The following is a 25,898-nucleotide window of genomic DNA, read 5'->3' on the forward strand; positions in this document are numbered from 1 at the left end:
AACTCAGAGCAGCTTAGGGCTGGGCTGGCTCCATCAGGGTGAGAAGGAACTGATTTCAAATTGGCAGCAGGTCAAGGAGCCAAGTTCAAGCCAGCAGGAGGCACGCAAAGTGTTGCAGGCTGAAAAAAACAGATTCCAGCTGCAGAGCCAGAAACCAGCCTAAACTTCAGAATTAAAGGTGCAGGCTCGATGAGATTATCCACTACCCTGCCATAAATCTATGGCTGATTTGTTGGGATTAATCAACACAGATCTGGAATCTATCTGCCCACTTTGTCTACTAGTGACAACAAAGATATGCCTTGAAGTGTCTTTCTTTTCTTACTTTTTTCTTGTTTTTGTTTTGTTTTCTTGTTCTCCTGTTTGATCTTCTTTTTATATAGGTATGAACATTGTTTCTAGTTTTTGTTGTTGAAGCATTCCCATATCAGAAAAACAGCGAGCTCAAATAGCCTAACGTTGGACCTCAAGCTTCTAGAAGAACAGGAAGTCAAGTCCAAAGCTCATATGAGGGAGGAAATTACAAAGATCAGAGTAGAAATTAATGGAATGGAGATTAAGAATATAATACAAAGAATCAATGAAACGAAGACTTGGTTCTTTGAAAGATTAAATAAAATTGACAAACCCTTAGCCAAACTTATCAAAAAAAGGAAAGAAAAGATTCAAACCTAAGCAATTAGGAATGAAAAGGAAGAAATCACAACAGATCCTGAAGAAATCCAAAAGATTATCAAGAACCTGTATTCCGATAAGATGGAAAAGCACAGAATGGACAGATTCCTAGATACATATGAATTACCAAAACTGAATCAAGAAGATATAAAAATTCTAAATAAACCATTATCAGCCAATGAAATTGAAGATATAATTAAAAACCAACCAACAAAGAAAATCCCAGGCCATGACGGATTCACCCCTGAATTCCTGAAGAAATTTAAAGACCTAATGCTGCTACTTCTCAAACTCTTTAATGAAACTGAAAGGGAAGCAATACTCCCAAATTCATTCCTGGAGGCAAGCATTACCCCAATACCAAAACCAGAGAAGGATCCAACCAATACAAGCCAATCACCCTAATGAACAGAAATGGAAAACTCCCCAATAAGATACTGGCAAACAGAATACAGGAAATCATCAAAAAGGTTATACACCATGGCCAAGTAGGATTCGTCCCAGGGATGTAGGGATGGTTCAACATACACAAATCAATAAATGTAATACACCTAATTAACAGAGCCAAAGACAAAAACCATATGATAATCCCAATAGATGCAGATAAAGCATTCAACAAAGTCCAACATTGATTCATGATAAAAACCCTACAGAAGGGCCGGGGATTTAGCTCAGTGGTTCTGGCGCCTGCCATGCAAACACAAGGTCCCAAGTTTGATCCCCAGTACCAAAAACAAAAACAAAAACAAAAAAACCCCTAAAGAAAATTGGAATAGATGGTCTTTATCTCAACCTGATAAAAGCCATCTATGACAAACCAACAGCCAACATCACACTAAATGGACAAAAGCTGAAAGCTTTCACTCTAAGATCAGGAATAAGACAAGGATGTCCAGTGCTATCACTTGTACTCAATATAGTTCTGGAAACATTAGCTAGAGCAATTAGACAAGAGAAAGAAATAAAAGAAGGTTAGGAGAGGAAGTTAAATTATCATTATTTGCAGATAACATGATACTCTACAGAGAAGACTCCAAAAACTCCATCAAAAGACCACTAGATTTAATAACCAAATTCAGTAGCATAGCTGGATAAAAGTCAATAATCAAAAATCAATAGCAGGGCTGGGGATTTAGCTCAGTGGTTTTGCCGCCTGCTGCACAAGTGCAAGGACCAAGTTTGATCCCTGGTACCAAAAAAAAAAAAAAAAATCAATAGCAATCCTGTACACGAATAACAAACTTCTGAAAGAAAAATTAGGGAAACAACATCTTTCACAATAGCATCCAAAAAATGAAATACTTAGAAATTAATCTAACGAAAGAAGTAAAAGACCTTTACATGGAAACCTACAGAACTCTGAAAGAGACTGAAGAGGATATCAGAAAATGGAAAGATAATCCCTTGTTCTTGGGTAGAACCAATATAGTGAAAATAGCCATACTTCCAAAATTGTTATAGAGATTTAATGCAATCTTGATCAAAATTCCAATAGCATACCTCACAGAATTACAGAAAACAAAATTCATATGGAATCAGAAGAGGCCTTAAATAGCAAAAGAAATTCTGGGTAACAAAGGCAAGATGGGGGCATCACAATCCCTGACTTGAAATTGTATTATAAAGCTACTGTGATAAAAAGAGCATGGTACTGGCAAAAAAAGAGACCTTTGGATCAACAGAACAGATTAGAAGATGCAGAAACAACTCCAGACATACTCAGCCACCTAATTTTGACAAAGGAACCAAACACCTTGACTGGAAGAAAGATAGCTTTTTCATAAATGGTGCTGGAAAAACTGGCTTTCCACTTGGCGAAGATTAAAACTAGAACCATATCTTTAACTATGCACTAAGCTCAAATGGAAATGGATCAAAGACCTTATATTAAAACAGAAACATTAAATCTGCTGGAAGATAGAATAGGCAGAACTCTCAAAAACATTGGCGTAGGCAAAGATTTAATGAACAAAACCCCAATCACACAGGAAATATCACAAAGAATCAACAACTGGGCTCTCATCTTATTATATTAAATAATCATTTTAAAATACTTTTGCACAACCAAAGAAACCACCAACAGCGTGAAGAGACAACCCATACTATGGGAAAAAATTTTTTGACAGCTGTTCCTCAGACAAAGCACTAATATCTACAATATATAAAGAACTGAAAAATATCAGACCCTGAAATTTAAAGATCCAATCCAAAAATGGGCATCTGAAATGAATTTTCAGATGAAGAAGTTGAAATGGTAAATAAATATATGAAAAAATGTTCAACATCACTAGTCTTTCAAGAGATGCAAATTAAAATAATGCTAAGATTTCATCTCACTCCAGAAAAAATGGCCATTATCAAAAACTCAGCCAATAACAAATGCTGGCAGGGCTGTGGGATAAAAGGAACCCTTCTCCACCGTTGGTGGGAGTGTAGACTGGTGCAACCACTGTGGGAATCAGTGTGGAGATTTCTCAAAAAACTAAAACTAGAGATTCCATTTGATCCAGCTATTCCCCTTCCTGGTATCTTCCCTAAAAAATTAAAACCATCATACCATAGCAATTATATGCACACCCATGTAGAGCGGCATAATTTGTAACAGCTAAATTTTGCAAACAGCTCAAATGCCCATCAACTGGATAAAGTTGATGGATAAAGAAGATGTGGTGGTTTTTTTTTTAGTACAATGGAGTACTACTCTGTCATAAAGAAAGATAAGCTTGAGACATTTCCAGTTAAATGGATGCACCTTGAGATCATACTTTTATGTGAAATAAATCAGACACGTGTTTAAATACCACATTGTTTCTCTGGTGTAAAAAACCAAAAGTGGAAATAAGGACCAAAGTGTATAACATATATTGGGAAATAGGAGGAAATTTTTCCAATGAGAAGGGGAACAAGGGAAGTGGGTGGGTGGGGGAGAAGGGAAAAGAAATAAAGAGAATAGAAGAAAAAAATGGGGAAGAAAGCTTTTTATAAATAAGGAGGGGAAGAGGAGTCAGAGGGAAGGTGGAGAATGGGAAAAAAAGAAGTAAGATATATCATGTACGGGTACAAATTCCCTATGATGAATGTTATCATTATGCATATCTAAAATACTCCAATAAATGTTTTGCTTAAAAAAAAGATATAGCAGAATACACGTTGAATATGCTAAGATATGGTAATTGTCATCCTGACATATTTAATCTGGAGTAATGCAGTTCTCACACTCACCTTCCAAAATGAAGAACTATATATCTGATGAGATCACCCTGCTTTTCCATTTTGTTATCTGTTACCATGGGCATCAATTTGTCATAGTACTTAGCAAGGTAGAAATGTCCATCTTCCCACTCTGGCAGGAACAAGATGACATCCTACAAGAAAGAACAGAGGAACTCAGCACCTAAAAATATCTCACACTATACTGAGAAATGTGAACAGTTGATTAAGGCTCAAAAGTATAAGGTCCTGGGCTGGGGATTTAGCTCAGTGGCGCCATGCCTTGCCTTGCAAGTACAAGGTCCTGAATTCAATCCCCTGTACAAAAAAAAAAAAAGTATAAGGCCCACACCTAGTCCAAGCTGTTGCATATCCAGTTCGCTACATTTCATTATAACACTACACAAAACTTTATCCATTCCATAACTGATCGATCTCTGAAATACTTCCAGTATAAAACCCAGAAATAATGATGCTATGTACTTTCTTGAACATATCCTATGAGGACATATTGGGTGATATTATATATGTATACTTCTTATCATTTAGATATATTACAAATATTTTCTATCTATAGCTTCTTTCTAATTTAAAATGGTATCTTCTGATGAAGATGTTCTTTCTCTTCTGTTAAGTGCTGTGATGTGTTTAAGAAATCCTGACCTCGCATGGTGACCTTACATGCCTATAACCCCAGCACTCTGGGAGCCTGAGAGGCAGGACTGCAGGTTCGAACCCAGCCTGGGCAACTTAGTGAAGCCTTGTCTCAAAATAATTTTTTTTTTTGAGACAGGGTCTTGCTCTCTAGTTTAGGCTATCCTTGAGCTCACCGTGTAGCCCAGGCTGCCCTAGAACTTATGTCAATCCTCTTGCCTCAACCTCCCAATAGAAATAATTTTTAAAAGGGGTATGACACAGCTCAGTATGAAGGCCCTGGGTTTAATCCCTACTGTAATCTTTACCACTGTAAAGAAAAAAAAAGTTCTCCCTTAGACCAATTAAGTAACTGAAGGTCATTTTTGTTTATAGTATGAAGGGATCAAGTTTGCTATTTTTTCCTATAAGATGATCCAAATGATACACCATTTTGCTGATACAAATGATATTGAAAAGACTATATTTTTTTAATCTTATAATGCTATGTGGAACCTATCTGGGGTCTCTGCTTTGTTCTTCTGGTTTGTCAACTTTAGAGGAATACACAGCCATCTCTTTTTTTTAAATACCTCCACCTTAATTGGTATAATTTTTAAATAAAGTATAATATGTATGCTGGTTACTCAGATATACTTGCTACCTTTTAGTCTTTTAAACTTGCTCAAGGGCCCAGAAATTGACATTGATGATTTATATCAATGGGCTTGTTTGGTCTCTGGCTTTCTGAGGGGTTTAGGAAATGGAAAGTTGCAACAGGAGATTAGCGGGCATGAGGAAAGTGAGGTCAAAGTCTTTCTACCCTATTTTCTCTTGGTGGGAGATAGTTGACAAAGGCATTATTTCTTCCCCCAAAGTTCCGTTCTGATCAGATGGCCCCTTCCTTAAAAATAGGTCTTTTTACAGATCCCAGTAAATGCTGTCTCTTCTTGATCTTTTAGATCTAGAGAGGGAAAGGTTCCTTGATAAGGCTCGAAATAGGATAGGTTCACAATCCTTTATTGATTCCCTTTAACCTAATTCTTCATTAAACTCTCAATTATTTCTTTTGATTGTGCCACCTATTTTCCGAATGCACCCAACCTCATACAATATTGTAAAGAGTGTCTTGGATGGATTAGAGTAGATTAAGGAAATGAATTAATGCTATATGAGATCCTGAATTTACTCTAGACAGAAAAAAAAATCACTGACAAAAATGGTAGTAATGTGGGCTGGGGATTTAGCTCAGTGGTTTCACCACCTGCTGTGCAAGCGCAAGGACCCAAGTTCAATCCCTGGTACCAAAACAAACAAACAAACACACAAACAAAAATGGTAGTAATGTATCAATGTTAATTTCTTAGTTCTGATCACTGTACTATGGTTGTATAAGATACTAACATTAGGAGAAATGTGATGAAGGGTAGATATAGGAATTCTCTATTATTTTTGCAACTTAATATTTAAATTTACAATTATTTCAAAATAAAAATTTTAAAAGTAAAAGCACTAGAGAGGGAAAAAATGTGTCTGGTTATTCTCAGTCTTTACATTTCTACTCAAATTTCATTTTTTAAGTTATTTTTTGAGACAGGGTCTCACTCTGTGTAGTCCAGGCTGGCTTCAAATTTGCAATCCTCTTGCCTCAGCCTCCCTAGTACAAGGATTACAGGCATAGGGCACCACACCCGATGTACATTTCTAAATTCTAAATTCTAATTATCAATTACAGGTTAGCATTTGGTAAGGACCGCATTAAACCTCTACATCAATTTGTATGGAAATGACATCTTTACATTATTGTCTTATCCATAAACATGGTACAACTCTCAATTTATTTAGGTCTTTTAAGACTTCTCCAATAATGTTTTAGGCTTTTTTTTCTATAGAGGACTTAAACATTTTTGTGTAATTTAATTCTAGGTCTTTCGTGTTTTTTTTAAATTTCTTTCTTTTCCTTTTTTTGGGGGGGGTACCAGGGATTGAACTCAGGACCTTGCGCTTATGAGGCAGGCACCAGAACCACTGAGCTAAATCCCCGGCCCGGTCGTTCATATTTTTCATGCTATTCTAAATAGTATGTTTTAAATTTTTACTGAGGCATAATTTCCTTCAATATAATTTTCATATTTAAGCATACATTTTTTTGACAAATATATAAACCCGCTGAATGATCACACCAATCAAGACAATGAAGATATCTAACTCCTCCAAATGTTTCTGTGCCACCTTTGCCAGTAATCTCTTCCTACCTACTAGCCAGGCAACTACTGACATGATTTCTAGCAATTTATATTTTTTAGTATGTTTTATTATATTTCATTTTATTTTTTATTTATTTTTATTTTTTCAAGCAAAATATTTATTGGTACATTTTAGATATACATAATGACAACACTCATCATAGGGAATTTGCACCTGTACATGATATAGCCTGCCTTTTTCCCACCCCCTCATATGCAAAAGCTTTGTTTAAATTTTATCCTTCTATTTTTAGTTTTCTTGTCCCTTCCTTCCTTTCTCCCTTGTTCCCCTTCTCATTTGAATATTTTCTTCCCATTTCCCAATATCTATTATACATTTCAGTCCATATTTTCACTTTTGGTTTCTCACACCAGAGAAACAATGTATTATTTAAACATGTGTGTTCAATTTATTTCACTTAAGAGTATGGGCTCAAGGTACATTCATTTAGCTAGTAATGTCTCAAGCTCATTCTTCTTTATGGCACAGTAGTACTCTACTGTATAAAAAACCCACATCTTTATTCATTCATCAGTTGATGGGCATTTGGGTTGTTTGATTTCTAGCAATTTATATCAGTTTCACCTATTCACTATACCACAGTTTGTTTATCCATTCTTCTATGGATGGCCACCTTGGCTTTTTTTTGTTAGTCTGAATAAAGTTGCTAGTCTTTTTACAGAAATATGCAATGACTTCTCTTGGATAAAGGAATGGAATGACTAGGTAGGTCTATGTTAGATACATGTTATCTGCTCATTTTACTACTAGCAACAGTGAGAGATCTGTGGACTTTAGCCATTCTAATGTGTGAAGTGGATCTTATTGTGGTTTTAAAAATTAACATCTTCCTCATGATTAATGATGTCTTTTTATAAGCTTTTTAGCCATTAATATATATTTTTTAAGAGTCTATTCAAGACTTTGGCAGATCTTTAAATTGAATTGTCTTATCAAATTTAGAATTCTTCATAATTTGAATACAATTCCTCTGTCAGACAGATGCACACTGTATTTTTCCCCAGTCTATGGGCTTCCTTTTTCATTTTCTTGATGTGCCTTTTCCACAGTAAGTTTTAGCTTTGATGGACATCCAATTTTTCAGCTTTTATTTAATAGTTAAGGCTTTTTGTGACCTAAGAAACTTCTGCCTAACCTAAGGTTGTAAAGTTTTCCTTCTATTTTTTTAGTCTAGAAGTTTATAATTGTAGCTTTTCGGTGTCGGTATACAATTCACTTTAAAGTAACTTAAGGTAGTATAATAGGAGTCAAAGATTATGTTTTCCTCACACAGATTTCTAGCTGTTCAAGCACTAGTTGCTTGTACGTTATGTTTTAAATTACTTTCTTGCTGATAGTTAATTTTTATATTATACTATATCAAGCAATCTTAAGCTCATTCAATATTTCCAATAGTTTACTATTAATCTTTTCCATTTTCTAAATAATCATATATTTGAAATTAATAAATGTTTTATTTTTCTCCTGATTGCCTTTTACTTTCTTTTCTTTATTATGGCTACAATCTCCAGTAATGTTTAATAGAACTGGTGATAGTAAGCGTCCCATATCATTCCCAATCTTAAAATGAAGACTGCCAACATTCTACTGTTATGAATAGTTAAGAAGTTGTAGGCTTTTTGTAAATATACCATATTTTTTGCAAGTGATTTTCTACCCTAATTTACTAAGAATTTAAAATTTTGGATAGTAATTTTATCAAATACTTTTTTGTATCTATTTATGATTATATGATTTATCTCCTTAATCCTGTTAATGTAGTAAATTATTCCAACTGGTTTTCATATGATGAACCAACCTTGGAATAAACTCAAAGTATTTTGTTTAGGATTGTTGAATTTAAGTGGACTTTAATTTTTTCTTAGAATGTTCTTGTTAGTTTTTGGTATCAAGATTGTGGTAAATTCCTAAAACAAATTGGGAAAAGTTTCTCCTTTCCCTATTCTGTATGAAAGAGTCTGAAAAAGATCACTATTATTTCTTTTTAAAATATTGGGTAGAATTCAAAAGGTGAAGATCAGTATTCCCAGTTATCTTTGTGGTAAGCTGTTTAATTATTTTAGCAATTAAGATAATTATTGAGATTTTTTTTCACTTCTCTGTGTTAGTTTAAGTAAATTTTTTTGGTAGGAATTTGCCATTTAAAAATGTGGTGCTTCAAGGATGTGCAGGTTCGTGTATGAAGTTATTAGTATCTATAGGATCAATACTAATTGCGCTTTATTTATTCCAGATATTACACTTTTATGTCTTTTCTCCTTTTTAATTTTTAAACTCATAAGAATCTACTAACTTTACTGGTCTTTTCAAAGAATTTTTAGGTTTACTGTTTTTTTCTACTATATGTTGTTTTCCATCTAGACTTACCTTTATTTAAATTATTTTTTTCTGTCCTTCAACTCTTTCTCTACTCCCTCTGAAACTACATGTAGTTTATAAGGCTGCTAGACATTATCCCACAAGCAACTATGGTTCTGCATTTTGTTTTTTAATGCTTTGCTTTTTTTCCAGTCCCTGTGCTTCATTTTGAGAGGTTTTTTTGGCCTGTGTCTCTTATTTCATGGATCTTTACTTTTATAATATCAAATTTGCTATCAATCCCACTTTATATCTCTTGGATAAATATCTAGGAAGGGAATGGATATGTTACTTAGTAGGTATGTATATTAATTTTCATTTCCACAGAAATAGTTTGTTACTATAACATTAAGTATTTTTCATTTCAGATATATTTTTTCATGTAAAGAATTGTTTAAAAAATGACATAAAAATGACAAAAGAATAATTTCATTTGAGTGATTTTTAAAAATAACTGCTCTTCTGAGATATAACTCAAAGGCTATAAAGTTCACACATTTAGTTTTTTTATTACAGTTAAGGAGTTGAGACCTTCACCACTACATAATTCCAGAACATTTTCATCATTTAAAAAAAAATCCTGCAAATTGCTACTCACTTTCCTTCTACCACCCCTAGCTTCTGGCAGCCATTAATCTACTTTCTGTCTCTATGGATTTGCATATTCTAGTCATTTCACATTAATGGAATCACAGGATCTGCAGTCCTTCTGATCTCCATGTCACTACAGTAGTGTGCCTTTAGTTTTTCTCAAGCCTTTTGTCTATATGATATGTAGGCAACAGGCACAAAAGAAGGACACAAAAGAAATCACTGTGATAGAAATTGGGGATGTACCCAGAAAAATCAGATCTTGAAAAGTTGGTATGACGAGGGGATCTCTTCCCTCAACCCAGGCATTAATACCCCAGGCAGAGATGGGAGATCTGGAGTGTCTGCTATCAAACTTTGCTGTATGGGTGAGTTTCTGTGTTCCTCAGATGATATGCCTTAGAATACATTCAGGTGACACCCCCTCACATAAACTACCAGGTATTGACCCTATGGCATTCACACTGAGGTACATCCCTGCCCTTTATAAATACCTTTTTTATTTTGATTCAGAGTCCCGTGATGTCAGTAAATTGCCTAGGCTGGGCTTGAACTTGCAATCCCCCTTCCTTGGCCTCCTAGTGATGGGATTACCTACAGGTGTGTATCATCACACTCAGCTAGATGATCTCCCTTTATAAAGTAAAATTTATATGTATAGTTTCAAGACCTACCTCACTATTATGACCCTTTGGTTCAATACAGTTTTTGATGCAAAGCAAGGTTAGTTTCTTAGATGGCAAGAGATCTTGTGAACAAGGGAGGGGGCATTGGACTCCTATGATATTTATTGCTTAGAACGCAGCATCTGCAGATCTAAAGATTAGCAGTGTCTGTCACTTGCTTTGGATAGTGATTCTTTAATTAGATGCTAGACACAGGCCACTACGTTGTTAAGTTTTAGCTTTTGTTGTACTGTTTTAAAGAGTATTAGCCTTTGAAATGGTAAGCAGTAAGGTTACTTGGAAATCAGCTTTATTATTTCAAAGCTTGTTTTAATGTTCTTCTAGGATCAGTGTACAGGAGCTTTTAGTGTAGGGCTAATTTAGCTTCATCTACAGTGAGATATTTTTAAGGTCTCTACTGACTGCTCCATGTTTACAATGAGGCCTCTCCAGTTGCCTGGTGCACCAAGGGACTCCTAATCCTATGATCTGGTATTTGGCCAAAGACTCAGGGAGATTCCTAGGCAAATAGGAATTCACTTTTTGTTTAACTCTTTTCTCTTAGTCTGTCCTACACATTCTAGTCATCTGCTCTACTAGTTTCCGGACTATTTATATGTATATGTATGTTTTTCCATACAGACTTTAAAAATCATTATATCCAGTTTCAAAAGTAAAATGGATTCTCTGGGTTTCTAAATGAAATTACATTAAATATACACTCACCTTATACTTTTTCATAATTGCATTGCTTTCAAAGTTAGCTGTTTCTTCCATGAATCGGCCCACTAGTAGTGTAGCTCGACCAAGGATTAACATGTTCTTACTCTCAGTTGGGGTCTTATTTTCAGGAAAATATAATTCAACACCTTTTTGAAGAACAATAAGTGCTTGGTGAACATCACCCTAAAAGAAAAAGAAAAGGGCTGGGGATTTAGCTCAGTGGTTCCAGTGTCTGCCTTGCAAGCACAAGGTCCCGAGTTCAATCCCTGGTACCAAAAAAAAAAAAAATGAAAAAGAAAAAAAGCAATATTCCTATTTTCTGAAAAACAAAATTATTTAATTTTAAATTTCATTTTATATATTTAGATACGAAATACAAATCCATTTGTAATTTCATGTTTATTTCTCATAACCCTTTTATTAAAGAAAAACTATACAAAGAAAGCATTGATTCATTTCATGTCTTCATTTACTCATTCATTTTATATCTGAAGTACAAGAAACTAAAGAAATATGCAAACAATTTAGAATAACAATCATAAATAAAATCTCTGGCTTAAAAAACTTCACAGCAACTGAGGAAACAAAGTATGTTAAAATAACACATTATGTCAAGTGCTATCACAGAGAAATATCCATTACAGAGGACAGAGAAGGGAGTCCCCTAAATCTGCATAAAGATAGAGAGTGGAGGACAGTAGGAATCAAGAAAGGTTTTCAATGGGGAAAAATTTGAATTAGGTATTAAAAAGTGAGCAGAAATTTTCCTGGCAGAGAACTTAGTGAAAGACATTCTAGGTAGAAATAATTTTAATTGTACAAAAAGAAAGTATAGACAGTCCCCAACTTATGATGGTTTCCACTTAGAATTTTTCTGAATTTTCAAGGGTATAAAAACCCATATACATCCTGTAGAAGCCATACTTTGAATTTATCTTAGCAAACTTTTATGATGAAAACTGGATTTTAATATACTTTACAATCACTGTTTTTAATTATTTATTATTATTAGTACATGTTTGCAGTACCTCATGATTACATTCATTGCAGGGAATTGGTACATGTATATAACATATCTTAAATCCTTTTTTTGCCTCCCCCGGCCCCACCTGTTTGCCAGCATCAGATTCATTTATTAATAAGTCCTTATAAAGTTAATTATCATGCATACAGATTAACAGCCAGACTAGGAGGCCAAAAAACATAAAAAACACATAACACAATTATACTAAATCAAGGTACACTTTTAGATACATTGTCCATGCTGGGTTCCAATAACTTTTTTCTATCTTTTTCCTATTATCTGTCTTTTATTTCGTACTTTATATAGTTTCTCATATAGGAGAAACCATGCGATATTCAAGCTTGTGTGTCTGATTTACTTTACTTAACATTATACTTTAAAGGTGCATCCAGGGGCCAGGGATTTAGCTCAGTGGTTCTGCTGCCTGCCTCGCAAGCGCAAGGACCTGAGTTTGATCCCTGGTACCAAACCATCAAACAAAAAAAAAATTAAATTAAAGGTGCATCCATTTTCCTACAAATGACTCAAGTTTATCTTTATGGCAGAACAGTACTTCACTCTGTATAGATACCACTTTTTTATCCATTCATCTGTTGATGGACATACAGGCTGCTTCTAAGATTTAGTTATTACGAATAGACCTGCTATAAACATGGGTATGCATACATCATTGTGTAATAATGTCTTTAACTCTTTTGGGAGTTAGAAGAATTACTGGGTCAAATGGAATATCTATTTTTAGTTTTTTGAGGAATCTCCACATTGATTTCCATATTGGTTTATACTTCCACCAACAATGAAGAAGGGTTCCCCACAGCCTCACCAGCATTTCTTATTGGTTGATTTCTTGATGGCAGCCATTCTTTCTGGAGTGACATAGAATCTTAGTATTATTTTAATTTACATTTCTCAAATGGCCAGCAATGTTGAACATCTGTTGATTTATTTATTAGCCATTTGTTCTTCTTCACCTAACAAGTGCCTGTTCATTTTAGATGCCCAGCTTTGGACTGTGGGACTTTAAATGTGAAGGGGGTCTGACTTTTTTTTTTGGTACCAGGGATTGAACTCGGGACCTTGCACTTGCGAGGCAGGCGGTGGAACCACTGAGCTAAATCCCCAGCCCTGGTTTAACTTTTTTGAGTTCTTTATATATCCTAGATATTAGTCCTTTGTCTGAGGAGTAGTTGGCAAACGTTTTCCCATTCTGTAGGTCATCTCTTCATTCTGTTGGCTATTTCCTTTGCTATGCAAATATTTTCCTGGGCTGGTGTAGGATACTGTCTTGTGATGCTGGGCAGTGGCAGCAAGTCACAGCTCACAGACTGCATGTGATCAAGAGGGCAAATAATGGATACTCTACTATCCCCCTTTAGCTGCAGGGTACATTCCAAGACCCCCAGAGGATATCTGAAATTATGAATAGTATCAAAACCTGCATATACTATACTTTTTCCTATATGTATACCTATAATAAAAGTTTAATGGATAAAGTACAGTAAGAAAATAACGATTAATAATAAAATAAAACAATATGCTATAACAAAACTTATTTAAGACTTAAGGATCCAGGAGTAGTGGTGCATGTTGGTAATCCCAGCACTCAGGAGGCTGAGGCAGGAAGAATGTGAGTTCCAGGCTACGCTGGACTACAGAGCAAATATGAAAAGAATGAAACTTTAAAAACAAAGCAAATTTTAAAATGTATGGATTATTTATTTCTGGTATTTAGTATTTTTGGACAGAGATTTAGTATTTTTGGTCAGAGATTAACCACAGGTAACTGAAACCTCAGGTAAATGAAACCATGGAAAGTGAAACCAAGGACAAGAGGAGAACTGCTGCAATATTGTGTTGCTAAGCTATGATGATCAGCAGGTTAGGTTAATTAAGTGCACTTTGACCTATGATGCTTTCACCTTATAATGGATTTATTGGGATGAAACTCCATCATAAGTCAAGGAACATCTGTAGTCTGGACCTAGCTGAAGGCTAAAGTGTTTGTGAGACAATGATGAATGAAGGTGAATGTGGAATGACATGTGATCAGAACGTTCTTATGTGTACTTTGTAGAGTTCAGACTAATCCTAAAGGTATTAAGAATACTTTGAAATTTTATTAATGAAGCAACATGTTTCACTGTGTATTTCAGAAAGATTTCAAACTACCATAAAAGACAAAGTCATTGTGAGAAACTAATAAAGGTTGTTAATATTTGTAGAGGCTATAAACAATAAAGGCATGAATTAAAGCAGTAGAAATAAGTACGAAGAAGAATATTCAAGAAAAATGTCAAAGGACAATGAAAAAAAGACTTAGTCTTCAACTATATGTAAAAAGTGAGGGTAAGGAAGGAGCCTAATAAGATGAAGCCCAGAGTTGTTTTAGATGAGAGGATGGAATAAAGTCTTTCTCAGAAAAGTACATAATACAGAAAGAGAAACAGGTATTAAGTATCAGACAATATGAATTATATCTTGAAAATACTGAATGTAAGCAATACACATTAGTCTAGCACTAGCTCATACTATGGGTAGATATCAACTAATGCAGATTGAATTATTACCTTCCACATCAATCCAGGAAATATCTCCTTCCCTAATATTCCTCAGCTACCATGAAGTTGGTACAATTACAGACAGCTTCAACTATAGCTGCCAAGTTTCAACTTTCAGAACATGATATATGGGATGGTTAACACTGTTAATTTGAGGGCTGTGGATTTAGCTCAGTGGTTCCGGCGCCTGCTTTGCAAGCCCAAGGTCCTGAGTTTGATCCCCCATAACAAAAAAAAAAAAAATGTTAATTTGACTACAGACTCCCAGAGAGGTGATTGGATCATGGGGGCATTATACTTATCAGCAATTTAATCCAATGATGTTCATTACTGCATGTGTTATTAGGAGATGGGGCCCAGCTAGAGGTGACTCACTGAAGGTGTGCTCTGGAGAGTATCTCTCAGCAGCACTCTCTCCAACTTGCTCTGCTTCTAGGAAGTGAGCAGCTCTGCTCCATCTTTTATTACGATGTTTTTGCTTGGAACCAGACAACCATGAGCTGAGACCTCTGAAACTGAACCAAATTAAAATTCTACTCTTTTAAGTTATGGGTGTCAGATATTTTATCCAAGCAATAGGAAAGCTGACCCAGATATTAAGCCTCCTAGTAATTCTAAACTCGTGCCAAGCATGAGAAGATATATAATAGCCATTAAATATGGGACCTAAACTTTGCAAGTGGTTCAGATATTTAAATATTTATTGAGTGCCTACTACATGTATCCTTGTATCCTGTACTGATACAAAAGGTAAAAATAAAGTAAGAACTAGTTATTTTTCTCTAGAAAAATGTAGGGTAGATGAAAACTGGAAACAAAACATATTTTTAGCCTTGAAATGAGAAGGCATTTGAGATCTGTACACTAGAAGGAACAATTTCTCCCAGACTACAATAGATAAATAACAAAGAAAAGTGACAAAAAAAGGTTCTAAATTTGAATTAGGGAACTTCTCTCAGTTGGGCCTCTATATTAAGTACATAACTCCCAACAAAATATATTTATCTCATAAAATTCTCTTGGCCATTACCTTGGACCAGAGCCATTTCGCTCTTTCCACGCACAGTTCGGCAAGTCGTGATTCTCCTGCATTAAGCAGAGCATTGTAGGCTGTCTGGTGGTGACCTGCCTTTCTAGCTACTCTGGCACTCTGTAGCCAGCATTCTCCGATCATCTCATTGTAATCTGGTCTGAAGGGATATGACAAAACACAGGAGAAAAAAAGCATTTGTTAGTGTATACACCAACTTGACTAAAACATCTCTGCCTAACATAGAACCTTCTCAATATACTATTTCACAGATCAATGATTCATTTGATTTTAAAGTGATTTTAATTTTTTTATGATGCTTTAAATATATGAAAATTTATTCAAAGATAACTTTTTTAACATTAAAAAATAAGTAACATATAAGATTAATTCTTATTAAGATTAGGTTTGTTTCAACTATATAGTATGGTCTGGAAGATTGAAAACAAAAATGTAGATTCAAACAGAAAATTAAGAAACAAAAATAATGATCAAATACTGTAGTTTCCAAACATAACACTAAATTCAAGATAACTGATAGTTTTAAGAAGTAATGTGGAAACCTTTTGTTGAGGCTTAATAAAGCCCTCCTGAGAGCGAGGATGGGTTCTTTAGCTCTGTAGGAATTCTGGGTCATTTCTAGTCGAGCTGCCCAGTTTAGAGAGTCTTCTTGAAAACTATCACCTGTAGATTGGTGAAAGAGTGGTCTGATGCTATGCTCCAATTCACATAACATGTGCAATCTGAAGACAGATAGAGCCTGTTAAAATGTTAGCATATTCAGTCTTATTAATCTCACAGATTTCATACTACCTAAAGCATGTATTTCAAGTGAGCCCTGAAGAATCTGAATGTACAGTTTCTTTGGCATAATTTCAATATATATGCTTGATATATAACAAGTAATGTTGATACTTTTGATTTCAAATTGAGCCTAAACACCAATTTATGCTAGGTATTTAGTCCTTTGATGCAATCCCCAAATTTTTATGAACTATATTAAGAATGGCATATAAGTCTAAATAGAAATGTGTAACAGTCAAACTTTATCACCTATATGAAAAATTTAAAATATAGATCCATTATAAATCAACATAGAGCGGGGAATGGTGGCACATACCTGTAATCCCCACACTCAGGAGGCTGAGGCAGGAGGATTGCCTTGAGTTTGAGGCCAGCCTGGGCTACATAATGAGTTCAGAGCCAGCCTGAACTACCCTGACTCAAAAAAAAAACCTAGTAAATAAATAAATAAACATAAAATATTTGCATACTGTTGGTGCCACTGTAGAAGGGCCTGCCACAGTAGCTGCCAGTAAAAAATTGTGAAATGAATGCAGTTTTCATTTTTTTCATGGAAACCACTGTATATTCACACTAACTTCCCCCCTGGTATAATAGACAGTATCTATGATTCAGTGTGCAATGCACAAGGATATCACTGATTAGCTAAAACTCAATTAAATTTAGTGGCCCAATCTCTGGTTTCATTAAGATGTCAAACAGGGCCGGGGATTTAGCTCAGTGGGTCCGGTGCCTGCCTCAAAAGCGCAAGGTTCCCAGTTCGATCCCCGGTATCAAAAAAAAAAAAAGATGTCAAACAGAGGGGCTGATACAAAATACACTGAGTTCTTCTAACTTGAAAAAAAGCATAATTGTCTTTTAAATTTATCACAGTTCAATTACAACACTTATTTTATCAGTTTCTTCACAGGTGAGTTAATATAGCTAAAATCACCTGTAAAAGTTTTTTTTTTTCTGGTAATGTAATGCCTCCGTGTGTGTGTGTGTGTGTGTGTGTGTGTGTGTGTGTGTGTGTAATGAATTTGTGAATAAGGAAAGGGAACCAATAAGTACCAAATTCCCATGTGGCAAATATAGCCGATGTCTAGATTATTTAAGTTAGTTACACAGAAAGTAAACTATGCTATTAGAAGAGGATAAATATCTTTTTATGTTGTTATTAGTCTCATAATTACCTTTCCAATTAAAAGGATGTAGGTTAGAAAATTTGTTTTAAAAAACTACAGGGTGATTGTGAAGTAAAAAGAAAAAAGAGCCACTCTGTGTAGCTAAACAATATAACACACATATTATCAGAATTATGTACTCATTAGAAAATTTCAATCCTGTCAGGTGACATTTATACACCAGGAATATAAAAATGGGAGCCCCCAAATACCTCACAATATATTCATATCCTCGCTGGTAAGAGCCTCTTTCAAAGCTTGCAGCAGAAAGAGGTACGATTTGCTCTGTTCTCACTAGTTTCAGTGTGTCATAAAAAGTTGTGGTATCTCTTTTTTTGGCCGATAATAGTAGCTGTCCTAGTCTGACACTCCATGATGTAGATTTTCCATCTGAAAATCAAATAGACAGTTAAGAAATGCCATAGTAGATGGGTCCAAAAGCTAGCCTTATTTCATCTGATAAAATGGTCAGCAGAAATAGGCTTTACTCTACTTCAAACATTGAAAAATGCAAACGTAAAGCAGGCTAAAAGATTAATCATGAATACTGCTAACTACCTAAGTCTGAATATATGTGGCAAATTAAAACTGCTTATATTTTAAGAAGTATTTCACCTGCTAACAAATAGTTTTCCACCAAATCCCACTGTGACAGTTTCCAAGCTGCTTCCACTCTGTATGTGTTTAATTTGTCTGTCCATTCAGACCTATTAAAAGAAAATCATATACACTAAATTTTAATTTATTTAAATTTAAAAGTGGTATTTAAATTTTTTTCATTGATTCAGATGTTCTATTGATTGTATCAATTTTTAAATTACATTTGAATTTTATTTTGTACTTAGATACACAGTAGTTATTACTATCCAGAAACAAGAAAATTTTAATATTTTCATTCTTAAAAACATTTTTATTAATGACTTCTGGTAGAGCCATTTAAAGTGACATTCCTTCACAAGTTAAATTGTACTATATATAAGAACAGAGTTAATTCCTGGATAGCAACATAGCCCATTGACAAAATATCTGTGTGCTTAACTTGAAATAAAGAGCACGGGAGAAACAGACATGAATTCAGAGACAAGCAATTCTAATAATTTAGGATTCTGAACTAAATTTAAAAATACAAAAATAGGGCCGGAGACTTAGCTCAGTAGCATCGTGCCTGCCTCGCAAGAGCAAGATCCCAAGTTCAATCCCGGTACCAAAAAAAACACAAAAAACTAAACAAAAAACAAAAATAGAGGGGCTGTAGTTGTGGGTAGCAGGCAGTTGGGTGTACACAGGATACTTAGCACCAAGGGTACAAGAAAGTTGTAAATGCGCCAAGCATGGTGGTGCAGGCCTGTAATCCCAGTACTCAGGAGGCTGAATTACTTATGCTCGTGAGTTTGAGACCAACCTGAACAAAATAGCAAGACCTTGTCTCAAAAAAAAAAAAAAAGTTACAAATGATGTAGCAATTATATAACAAAGTATACAAAATTAGCTACCTATAATATATACCTATTCTTAAACTATATTTAGTTACTTTAAAATTTGGGTCTGCAAAATCAGTGTGATATAGGCTATTTACTTTAAGAGACAGGGTCCCATTATGTTGCCCTAAAATACTGGGCTCAAGTCTCTTACCTCAGACTCCCTAGTGGTGGGACTAAGATGCATGCTCCCAGGCCCAGTTTTTATGCTATTTTTCCCAAGGACTGATTTACAGTGAAATTTTGGGTCATGACTGCATAGAAACAACTGACTTTGTTCATATTTCTTCTTTATTAATCATACCATTTAAGTATCTGCTATAAACCAGAACCTGGCCTAGGTACATTTTTTCTATTTAATTACCTAGTAACAGTATATATATATATATATATATATATATATATATATACACACACATACATATATATATGTATATATATAATCCATAATAAAATATATATATATCCATATTATAAAAAATGTGAAGGACTCAGAGAGGCTTTATCAAATCCTTAAAAAAGTCTTCCTTTCTCTTCCTATAGTAAAAACAAAAAGAAAATACAACAAATGACTTTTTTTAATGTAAAAATAGCACAGAGCATAACTGGTGTCAATACTGTAGGCAGAGTACAGATGCTTTTGAGGCCCAGAAAGTGTCCTAATGAGTGTCCCCAGTGGCAGTTGGGTTCTGGAAGTTTCCTGTGTTAAGGAAAATCTAATTCAAGTATGATTCTTGAGAAAGAAGTGATTAAGTGGTCTACTGACTTAAGGAAAAGCAGAAAACAAATATTTGTTGTTTATCTCCAACACTATGGAAACATATGAAACATTTCATTACTTTAGTAAGCATTAACCTGCCCAATTTACATATTAAAAAGTCCTCATTCAGACAGAAGGGGGAAAAAAATCATTCTTTTATAACATATTACCTGTTAGCATGCACTCCATTCACCTGAGTGATCACAGTAGAAAGCTGACCAAGACCTAACATTGACTTCACTACACCATGATAATGAATGATCTGCAAATTTAAAAATATTTAACATAGCAATCATCACTTCAAATTTATCTTTAGAACCAGAGTTTAACTGATATTATTTACCTCATTGTGCTTACCTCTTTTTAACAATTGGCTTGCTTGGCTCAATAGCACAGCCTACTACTATTAATAACCTAACACATTTAAAGTAACAAAAAAAATGAAGATAATTTTTTTAAATCTCAGATTTATTTCTCCAGATTTGTTCTTAATTTATGGCTCAGATCAAATATAAGTAATTAGTACAAAAATATCCAATGTTTTTCATATTTTAAAGATTACCTGTCATATTTCTAAAATAAAAATTTAAATGCAAGGATTATAAGATTATTTATATAGATTCTGGGCTTTAGTATCTGAAAAGTTAATCGGATGTATAAAATTGTTTAAAATTGAAAACAAGATTGGGGAGCTGGGAATGTAGCTCAGCAGTGCTGTACCTGCCTGGCAAGCATGAGGTCCTGAGTTCGATTACTGGTACAAAAAAAAAAAAAAGAAAAAAAGAAAACAAGATTGGGAAAACTAAAGGCCTTATACAGTATAGAACTTCTGAGACAATAAACATGTCAAATACGTCAAAAAGCAAAACCCTGAGAGGTTATCTAAGTTTATCATTTCATCAATCAATACATTATAAATCAAGAAATAAAATTATATATTAATGACTCTAAATCCCTTTCCTGTCTCAGAAAACAACTTACTACCATTAGTTCAGTGACTGTAATCGATCATTTCAGAGTTTTCTAGGTAGGTGAGTGTGGTGGATGCATGTGTGAAATATGAGAAAGTTTCTCAGGTTGTAGAGAATCTGTATTACTAATATTTTTTTTGTTCTGATTTTGACTTTCAAGAGGGTCTTGCTATGTAGTCGAGGTTGGCTTTGAGCTCACTATGTAGCCCAGACTGGCCTTCAACTCGAAACCATCTTCCTACCTCAGCCTCTGGAGTGCTGGAATTACAGGCATGGGCCACCATACCTGGGTAGTATTATTAAAACTTGATGCACAGTTTTATACTTTTGTTTTGGTACTGGGGATTGAACTCAGGGCCTTCACACTGAGCTATATCCCCAGCTCTCCCTTTTTTATTTTGAGAGAGTCTCAGTTATGAAGTTGTTTGGGCTGGGCTTATACTTGTGATCCTCTTTGCCTAAGCCTCCCTGAGTGCTGGGATAACATGTGGGGTCACCAAACCTGGCCTACAGCTTATACTTTTAATAGCAAACTAAAATTACATTAATGTTATACAGTGAACCCTTGATTTACAAACTCGACTGGTTCTGAGGGCTGGTTGTAACTCAATACAGCTGAGATCTGGATGTTTACCTGGGTATATGCTATAGATAACAAGAGGCAGATGAATCTTCCATTAATCTAATTAACCCAAGTTATTTGTATATCACGCTGGCTGTAACTTAAGGGTCCACTGTAATTACTAAATGTATAATATACTGAATTGCTAAATGTAAATATACTGCAAAATAAATTTCAGTGATTTGGGAGATTGCTAATGTCACAGAGATTTGGCATTAGAAAGGAATTTAGAGATCATCTAGCATAAGTCTCTTATTTTGTAAGTAAAGAAACTCAAGCGCACACAGGGTTAAATATTTTCCAGACACAGTACACTGTGATACTGGTAAAGATAGTATAGAAAGTAAGGTTCCCAGAGTTCCTAGTCAGAGATTTATGTTGCCCTTACCAGATGGCATCTTACCTGGTCTGGTTCTAGCTGAATAGCCCTGTCATAACATGCAGTGGCATCCCTCAGCAGGCCAATGCTTTCATGTTCAAGGATTTGTTCTTTCAGAGATGGTTCTGCCTTTCGAATTGCACTTACTCCAGCCACTCCATCTGGTTCATGCATAGCAGCATACAATTTCTTTGTTCCAACAATTAAAAATGAGGGAAATCAAATGGGAAAAAACACAACCCCACACCCAAAATACCAACTATATATCCACCAGTACATATGAAAAAGCTTTTCTTAAAGTAATAGCATCTTTTTTTTTCTTAAAGTAATAGCATCAATAGTTTCAAGGCAGATTCACAGTAAATTTATAAATTTATTTCAAGGCATCCTATTACCTTAACCCTCTAAATTCCACTTACATTCAAAGATATATTAGTAACTGTTACCAAGGGTTGTAAGGAACCTCAAGGTCCTGAAACTCTTTTTGAATCCAACTGATAACAGTTTTTGCTGAGTACAGTTTATAAGTATTTTATTTCACTTAAACTTTTTTTAAATTTCAGAAAGCCAAAACATTAATAATCTGAGCTAAAAAGAGATGTTCAGGTTAAAGATAAAAATTAAAGAAAAAAATTGGCATAATGACATTCTTTAAAGACAGGAGAAATCTAGGAAATGGGTAGAGATAAGTAGCTGAGGATAGAGACTAGAGTTTCTTGATGAGGAAGCACTAGCAAGTGAAATGAACAGAAGAAAATGAGAATAAAAAAATTTCAGAAGCAGTAGGAGAAAAGCGGATGTCTTAATAAGAAAGGAGTTTTAAAGAGTTTAGTTGCAAAAAGTGAATACAAAATGACAGGAGAAAAACAAAAGATTTGAGCATTCTTGTAAAGGAAAGATTTTGACAATGAACCATAAACTGAAAGCTAGACAAGGAAGAACACAAAGGCAGAAAGGGCTCGTCCTAAGACTACAAGCTACTAATTTTCTAGCTCTTTTACTGGACTTTGTTTAACCTGAAAAAGTCTACCAATCTTGATCTCTTATTTAATTTCACTATATTAGCTCCCCTGCCTTTACTTTCTTCTCTTCCTTACACAATCAAAATATTATCACCTAAACCATTATTTCACCTGCATTCCCATGCCTCATACCTGACATAAGCAACACATCTGCCTACTAACCCACCCTCATATGCAAGCTCATACTTCTTACAAGGAGAATAGAAATTCCTTGAATCACAGCTCTTTTAGACTCTTCCAACAACAGCCACAGGCAGTTAGCTATACTGCCTTTGAGACTCTAATACTGCCCTATTTCAATACCCTTAGAGAAGCATGGGCAACTTTTAAAGCCCTCTATGACTTATGATCTTTCCTCTACCCAGATTTTCTTTTGCCATTCCAAACCTGGTACTGTATACACCATGCTCTTTTGGAACTTCATAGTGATGCTTCTGCTAACTATCACTCATTATTTTAAAAATCATCTCCAAGAAGCTATTCCTGATCCATGGTTTTCCCACTCCCATTTCCCACCCTACTCCACATACAAGATGAGGTAAGTGTCCTTTTTCTGATCACATCCGTATAATTGCACTTAAGCAATAAGCTTTAAATCTCTAAGCTTATAAAGTGCTACAAATATCTAGTACCCAGTACAGCATATAAAACATTCAATAAATGAAAATAACCAACATGATTGACAATATCAATTTCAAACCTGTAAAAATCCAAGATGCTCTTGAATATTCTGTTTCTTTTCTATAATAAATGATTCAAAGTGCATTACAGCCCGTGTGTACGCTTTGGAGCGAAAGGAAGCTACTGCCAGAGTATCTTGAGGTATGAGGTCTAGAAAACGAGTTACACTCTGATAATCTTCAAAATTCATAGTTGATACTAGGTTATAAAAAAAACATTGAGTGAAGACTTACAAGATGAAAATTTTAAAGTATCAGTTTAAGGGTTTAACTTCATTTTATTTCACTAAATAAATTAATATATTAGGGCATCATATTTAGGATATAACTAATAACAGGAAGATTGCTCAGAAGATCTTGCTGCAACTCTATCACTAGTACTTAGTTTATTTTGGACAGTTAATTTACTGAACCTGTTTCTGAGCTATAAAAAGGAAATGAAAGATAGATATGAGCAATTTAATTTACTAGCTGTTGAATCCAGGGAACAATGAGTTACATCCCCAGCCCTTCTAGTTTTAAAACAAGGTCTACTCATTTTCCCAGGATGCCCTTAAACTTGAAATCCACCTGTCTCAGACTCCCAAGTTATTGGGATTTAGGTGTGCATTATTACACACAGCAAAGAAATTGTTTTTCTCTTTATAGCCTTTATTACCATATAGCAAAAAAAAAAGGAAGTGCTCACTTTGGCAGCACCTATACCATACAGCACAACTTTATAAATTCTTGGAGGCCTCTTTAATGATTGTGAGACTGTCAAAATTTTCAGTTAGCCCCAAAGCCTAGGGTGGAAAATCTGTGATATCAATGCGAATGGCTGAGGTATAAAGAAGCAGCATTATTACCATTTATTTACTAAAAGAACAATAAAAAAGTGATTCAAAGACATGAAGAATATCCATTACTTGGTACTGAACATTATTCTTCTCACCATATGCTCATAACATAGGGGCCAATTATCAGGTTTAACTCTAAGATTCTTTTTTTAGTCATATTAGTAGAGCTGTAATATGGGGAAACAGAGCAATAGCAGTGACAGCAGGGTGTAGTGTAGCAATGTGGAATATCCGTATCTTGGAAGCATGCTGGATACCAAATACTGGCAAAGACTGAGACAATAAAGATAGCTTTTCTGGGATCATGAATGAAATTAAAAATCTTTGAAACTTAAAACTTTTAAGCTGGGTGTGGTGTCTCCCAGAGTCCCCAACACTCAAGAGGCTGAAGCAGAAGGATCACTGTGAGTTTGAAGCCAATCCAGATGACACAGAAATTCCAAACTTAAATGTGAAAAGACACACATACACAAATACAATAAACTGAAGGGATGAGGAATAAATGAGTTAACAGGGAGGGACAAGTTAATAACAATATTAATGTGTCATGTATTTTATACTTTTATATAAAATGTATATCTAATCTTTACAAATACCCTATTTTATTTTATACAAAAAAAAAAGTGTCTTATTCAAGAAAGTGAGAGTAATGGGCTGGGGGATTTAGCTCAGTGGTTCCATCGCCTGCCTCACAAGCGCAAGGTCCCAACTTCGATCCCTGGTACCAAAAAACATAAATAAATAAAAAGAAAAGAAAGTGAGAATAAGACCACAGGAGTCTTATAAACTCACTTTTTTCTCAGGAAAAAGTAGACACTATTACCAATTTTTAAAAATCCACAAAGCAGTCTTTTTAGAGCTAATGCCTAAATTACAGAATTGAAGCCAGGCATGATGGTACCTGCCTGTAATCCCACTGGGGAGGATGATGCAAAAGGATCACCATGAGTTCAAGGCCAGCCTGAATTACATAGTGAGACCGTCTCAAAAAAGCAATACAAAAATAAATAAATGAATGGATGAATGAATGCATACTAGGAGCTAATTAATGAATAATTTAAAGAAAATAAACAGAAGATAAATTTTTTTTTTTGGTACCCAGAAGTTAAATCTTACCTTTAGAGCTGACCCTATCTCTGTTTGATTTGTTCTGTGGAAGTTTCTCAGCATTCAGGGCCTGAAATTTGTTCCTTGCCCATTGTGTGAGATGGTCAAGCATGGAGAACACAGTCTGTGTACTGAGTTGGGACAGATCAGATGCACTGTCTTGGGTACTTATGGTATGCTGATCATCATGCTCTAGAACTGCCATAATTTCTGCATAAACCTAAGAGAACTCATTTAATGGTTAATAATATATCAATATAACATCTTTTATTGTTAATATCACATGTAAGATTAACCATTCTAAAGCAATAATTTTCAAAAGAAAAAGATTTACA

General features: G+C 34.7%; 1 protein-coding gene across 4 annotated transcripts in view; it reads right to left on the minus strand.

Moving 5' to 3' along the window:
- Atr (ATR checkpoint kinase) overlaps positions 1 to 25,898 on the minus strand; it is a 120,952-nt gene that overhangs the window by 30,855 nt on the left and 64,199 nt on the right. For all 4 annotated transcript variants that reach the window (XM_021252588.2, XM_087186280.1, XM_021252598.2 and 1 more), the window contains 10 exons: positions 25,573 to 25,783; positions 23,638 to 23,816; positions 21,940 to 22,104; positions 20,114 to 20,205; positions 18,321 to 18,412; positions 17,918 to 18,095; positions 16,299 to 16,478; positions 15,736 to 15,895; positions 11,127 to 11,306; positions 3,898 to 4,040 (listed from right to left, as the gene is read on the minus strand). In XM_021252588.2, the coding sequence (XP_021108247.2) occupies positions 3,898 to 4,040; positions 11,127 to 11,306; positions 15,736 to 15,895; positions 16,299 to 16,478; positions 17,918 to 18,095; positions 18,321 to 18,412; positions 20,114 to 20,205; positions 21,940 to 22,104; positions 23,638 to 23,816; positions 25,573 to 25,783 (1,580 nt within the window). The remainder of the gene's footprint in view (positions 1 to 3,897; positions 4,041 to 11,126; positions 11,307 to 15,735; positions 15,896 to 16,298; positions 16,479 to 17,917; positions 18,096 to 18,320; positions 18,413 to 20,113; positions 20,206 to 21,939; positions 22,105 to 23,637; positions 23,817 to 25,572; positions 25,784 to 25,898) is intronic.

Source organism: Heterocephalus glaber, unplaced genomic scaffold (genome assembly GCF_053883595.1).
Source record: "Heterocephalus glaber isolate CG9 unplaced genomic scaffold, H.glaber_assembly_v1.0 deba00001504, whole genome shotgun sequence".
Lineage (NCBI taxonomy): Eukaryota > Metazoa > Chordata > Mammalia > Rodentia > Bathyergidae > Heterocephalus > Heterocephalus glaber.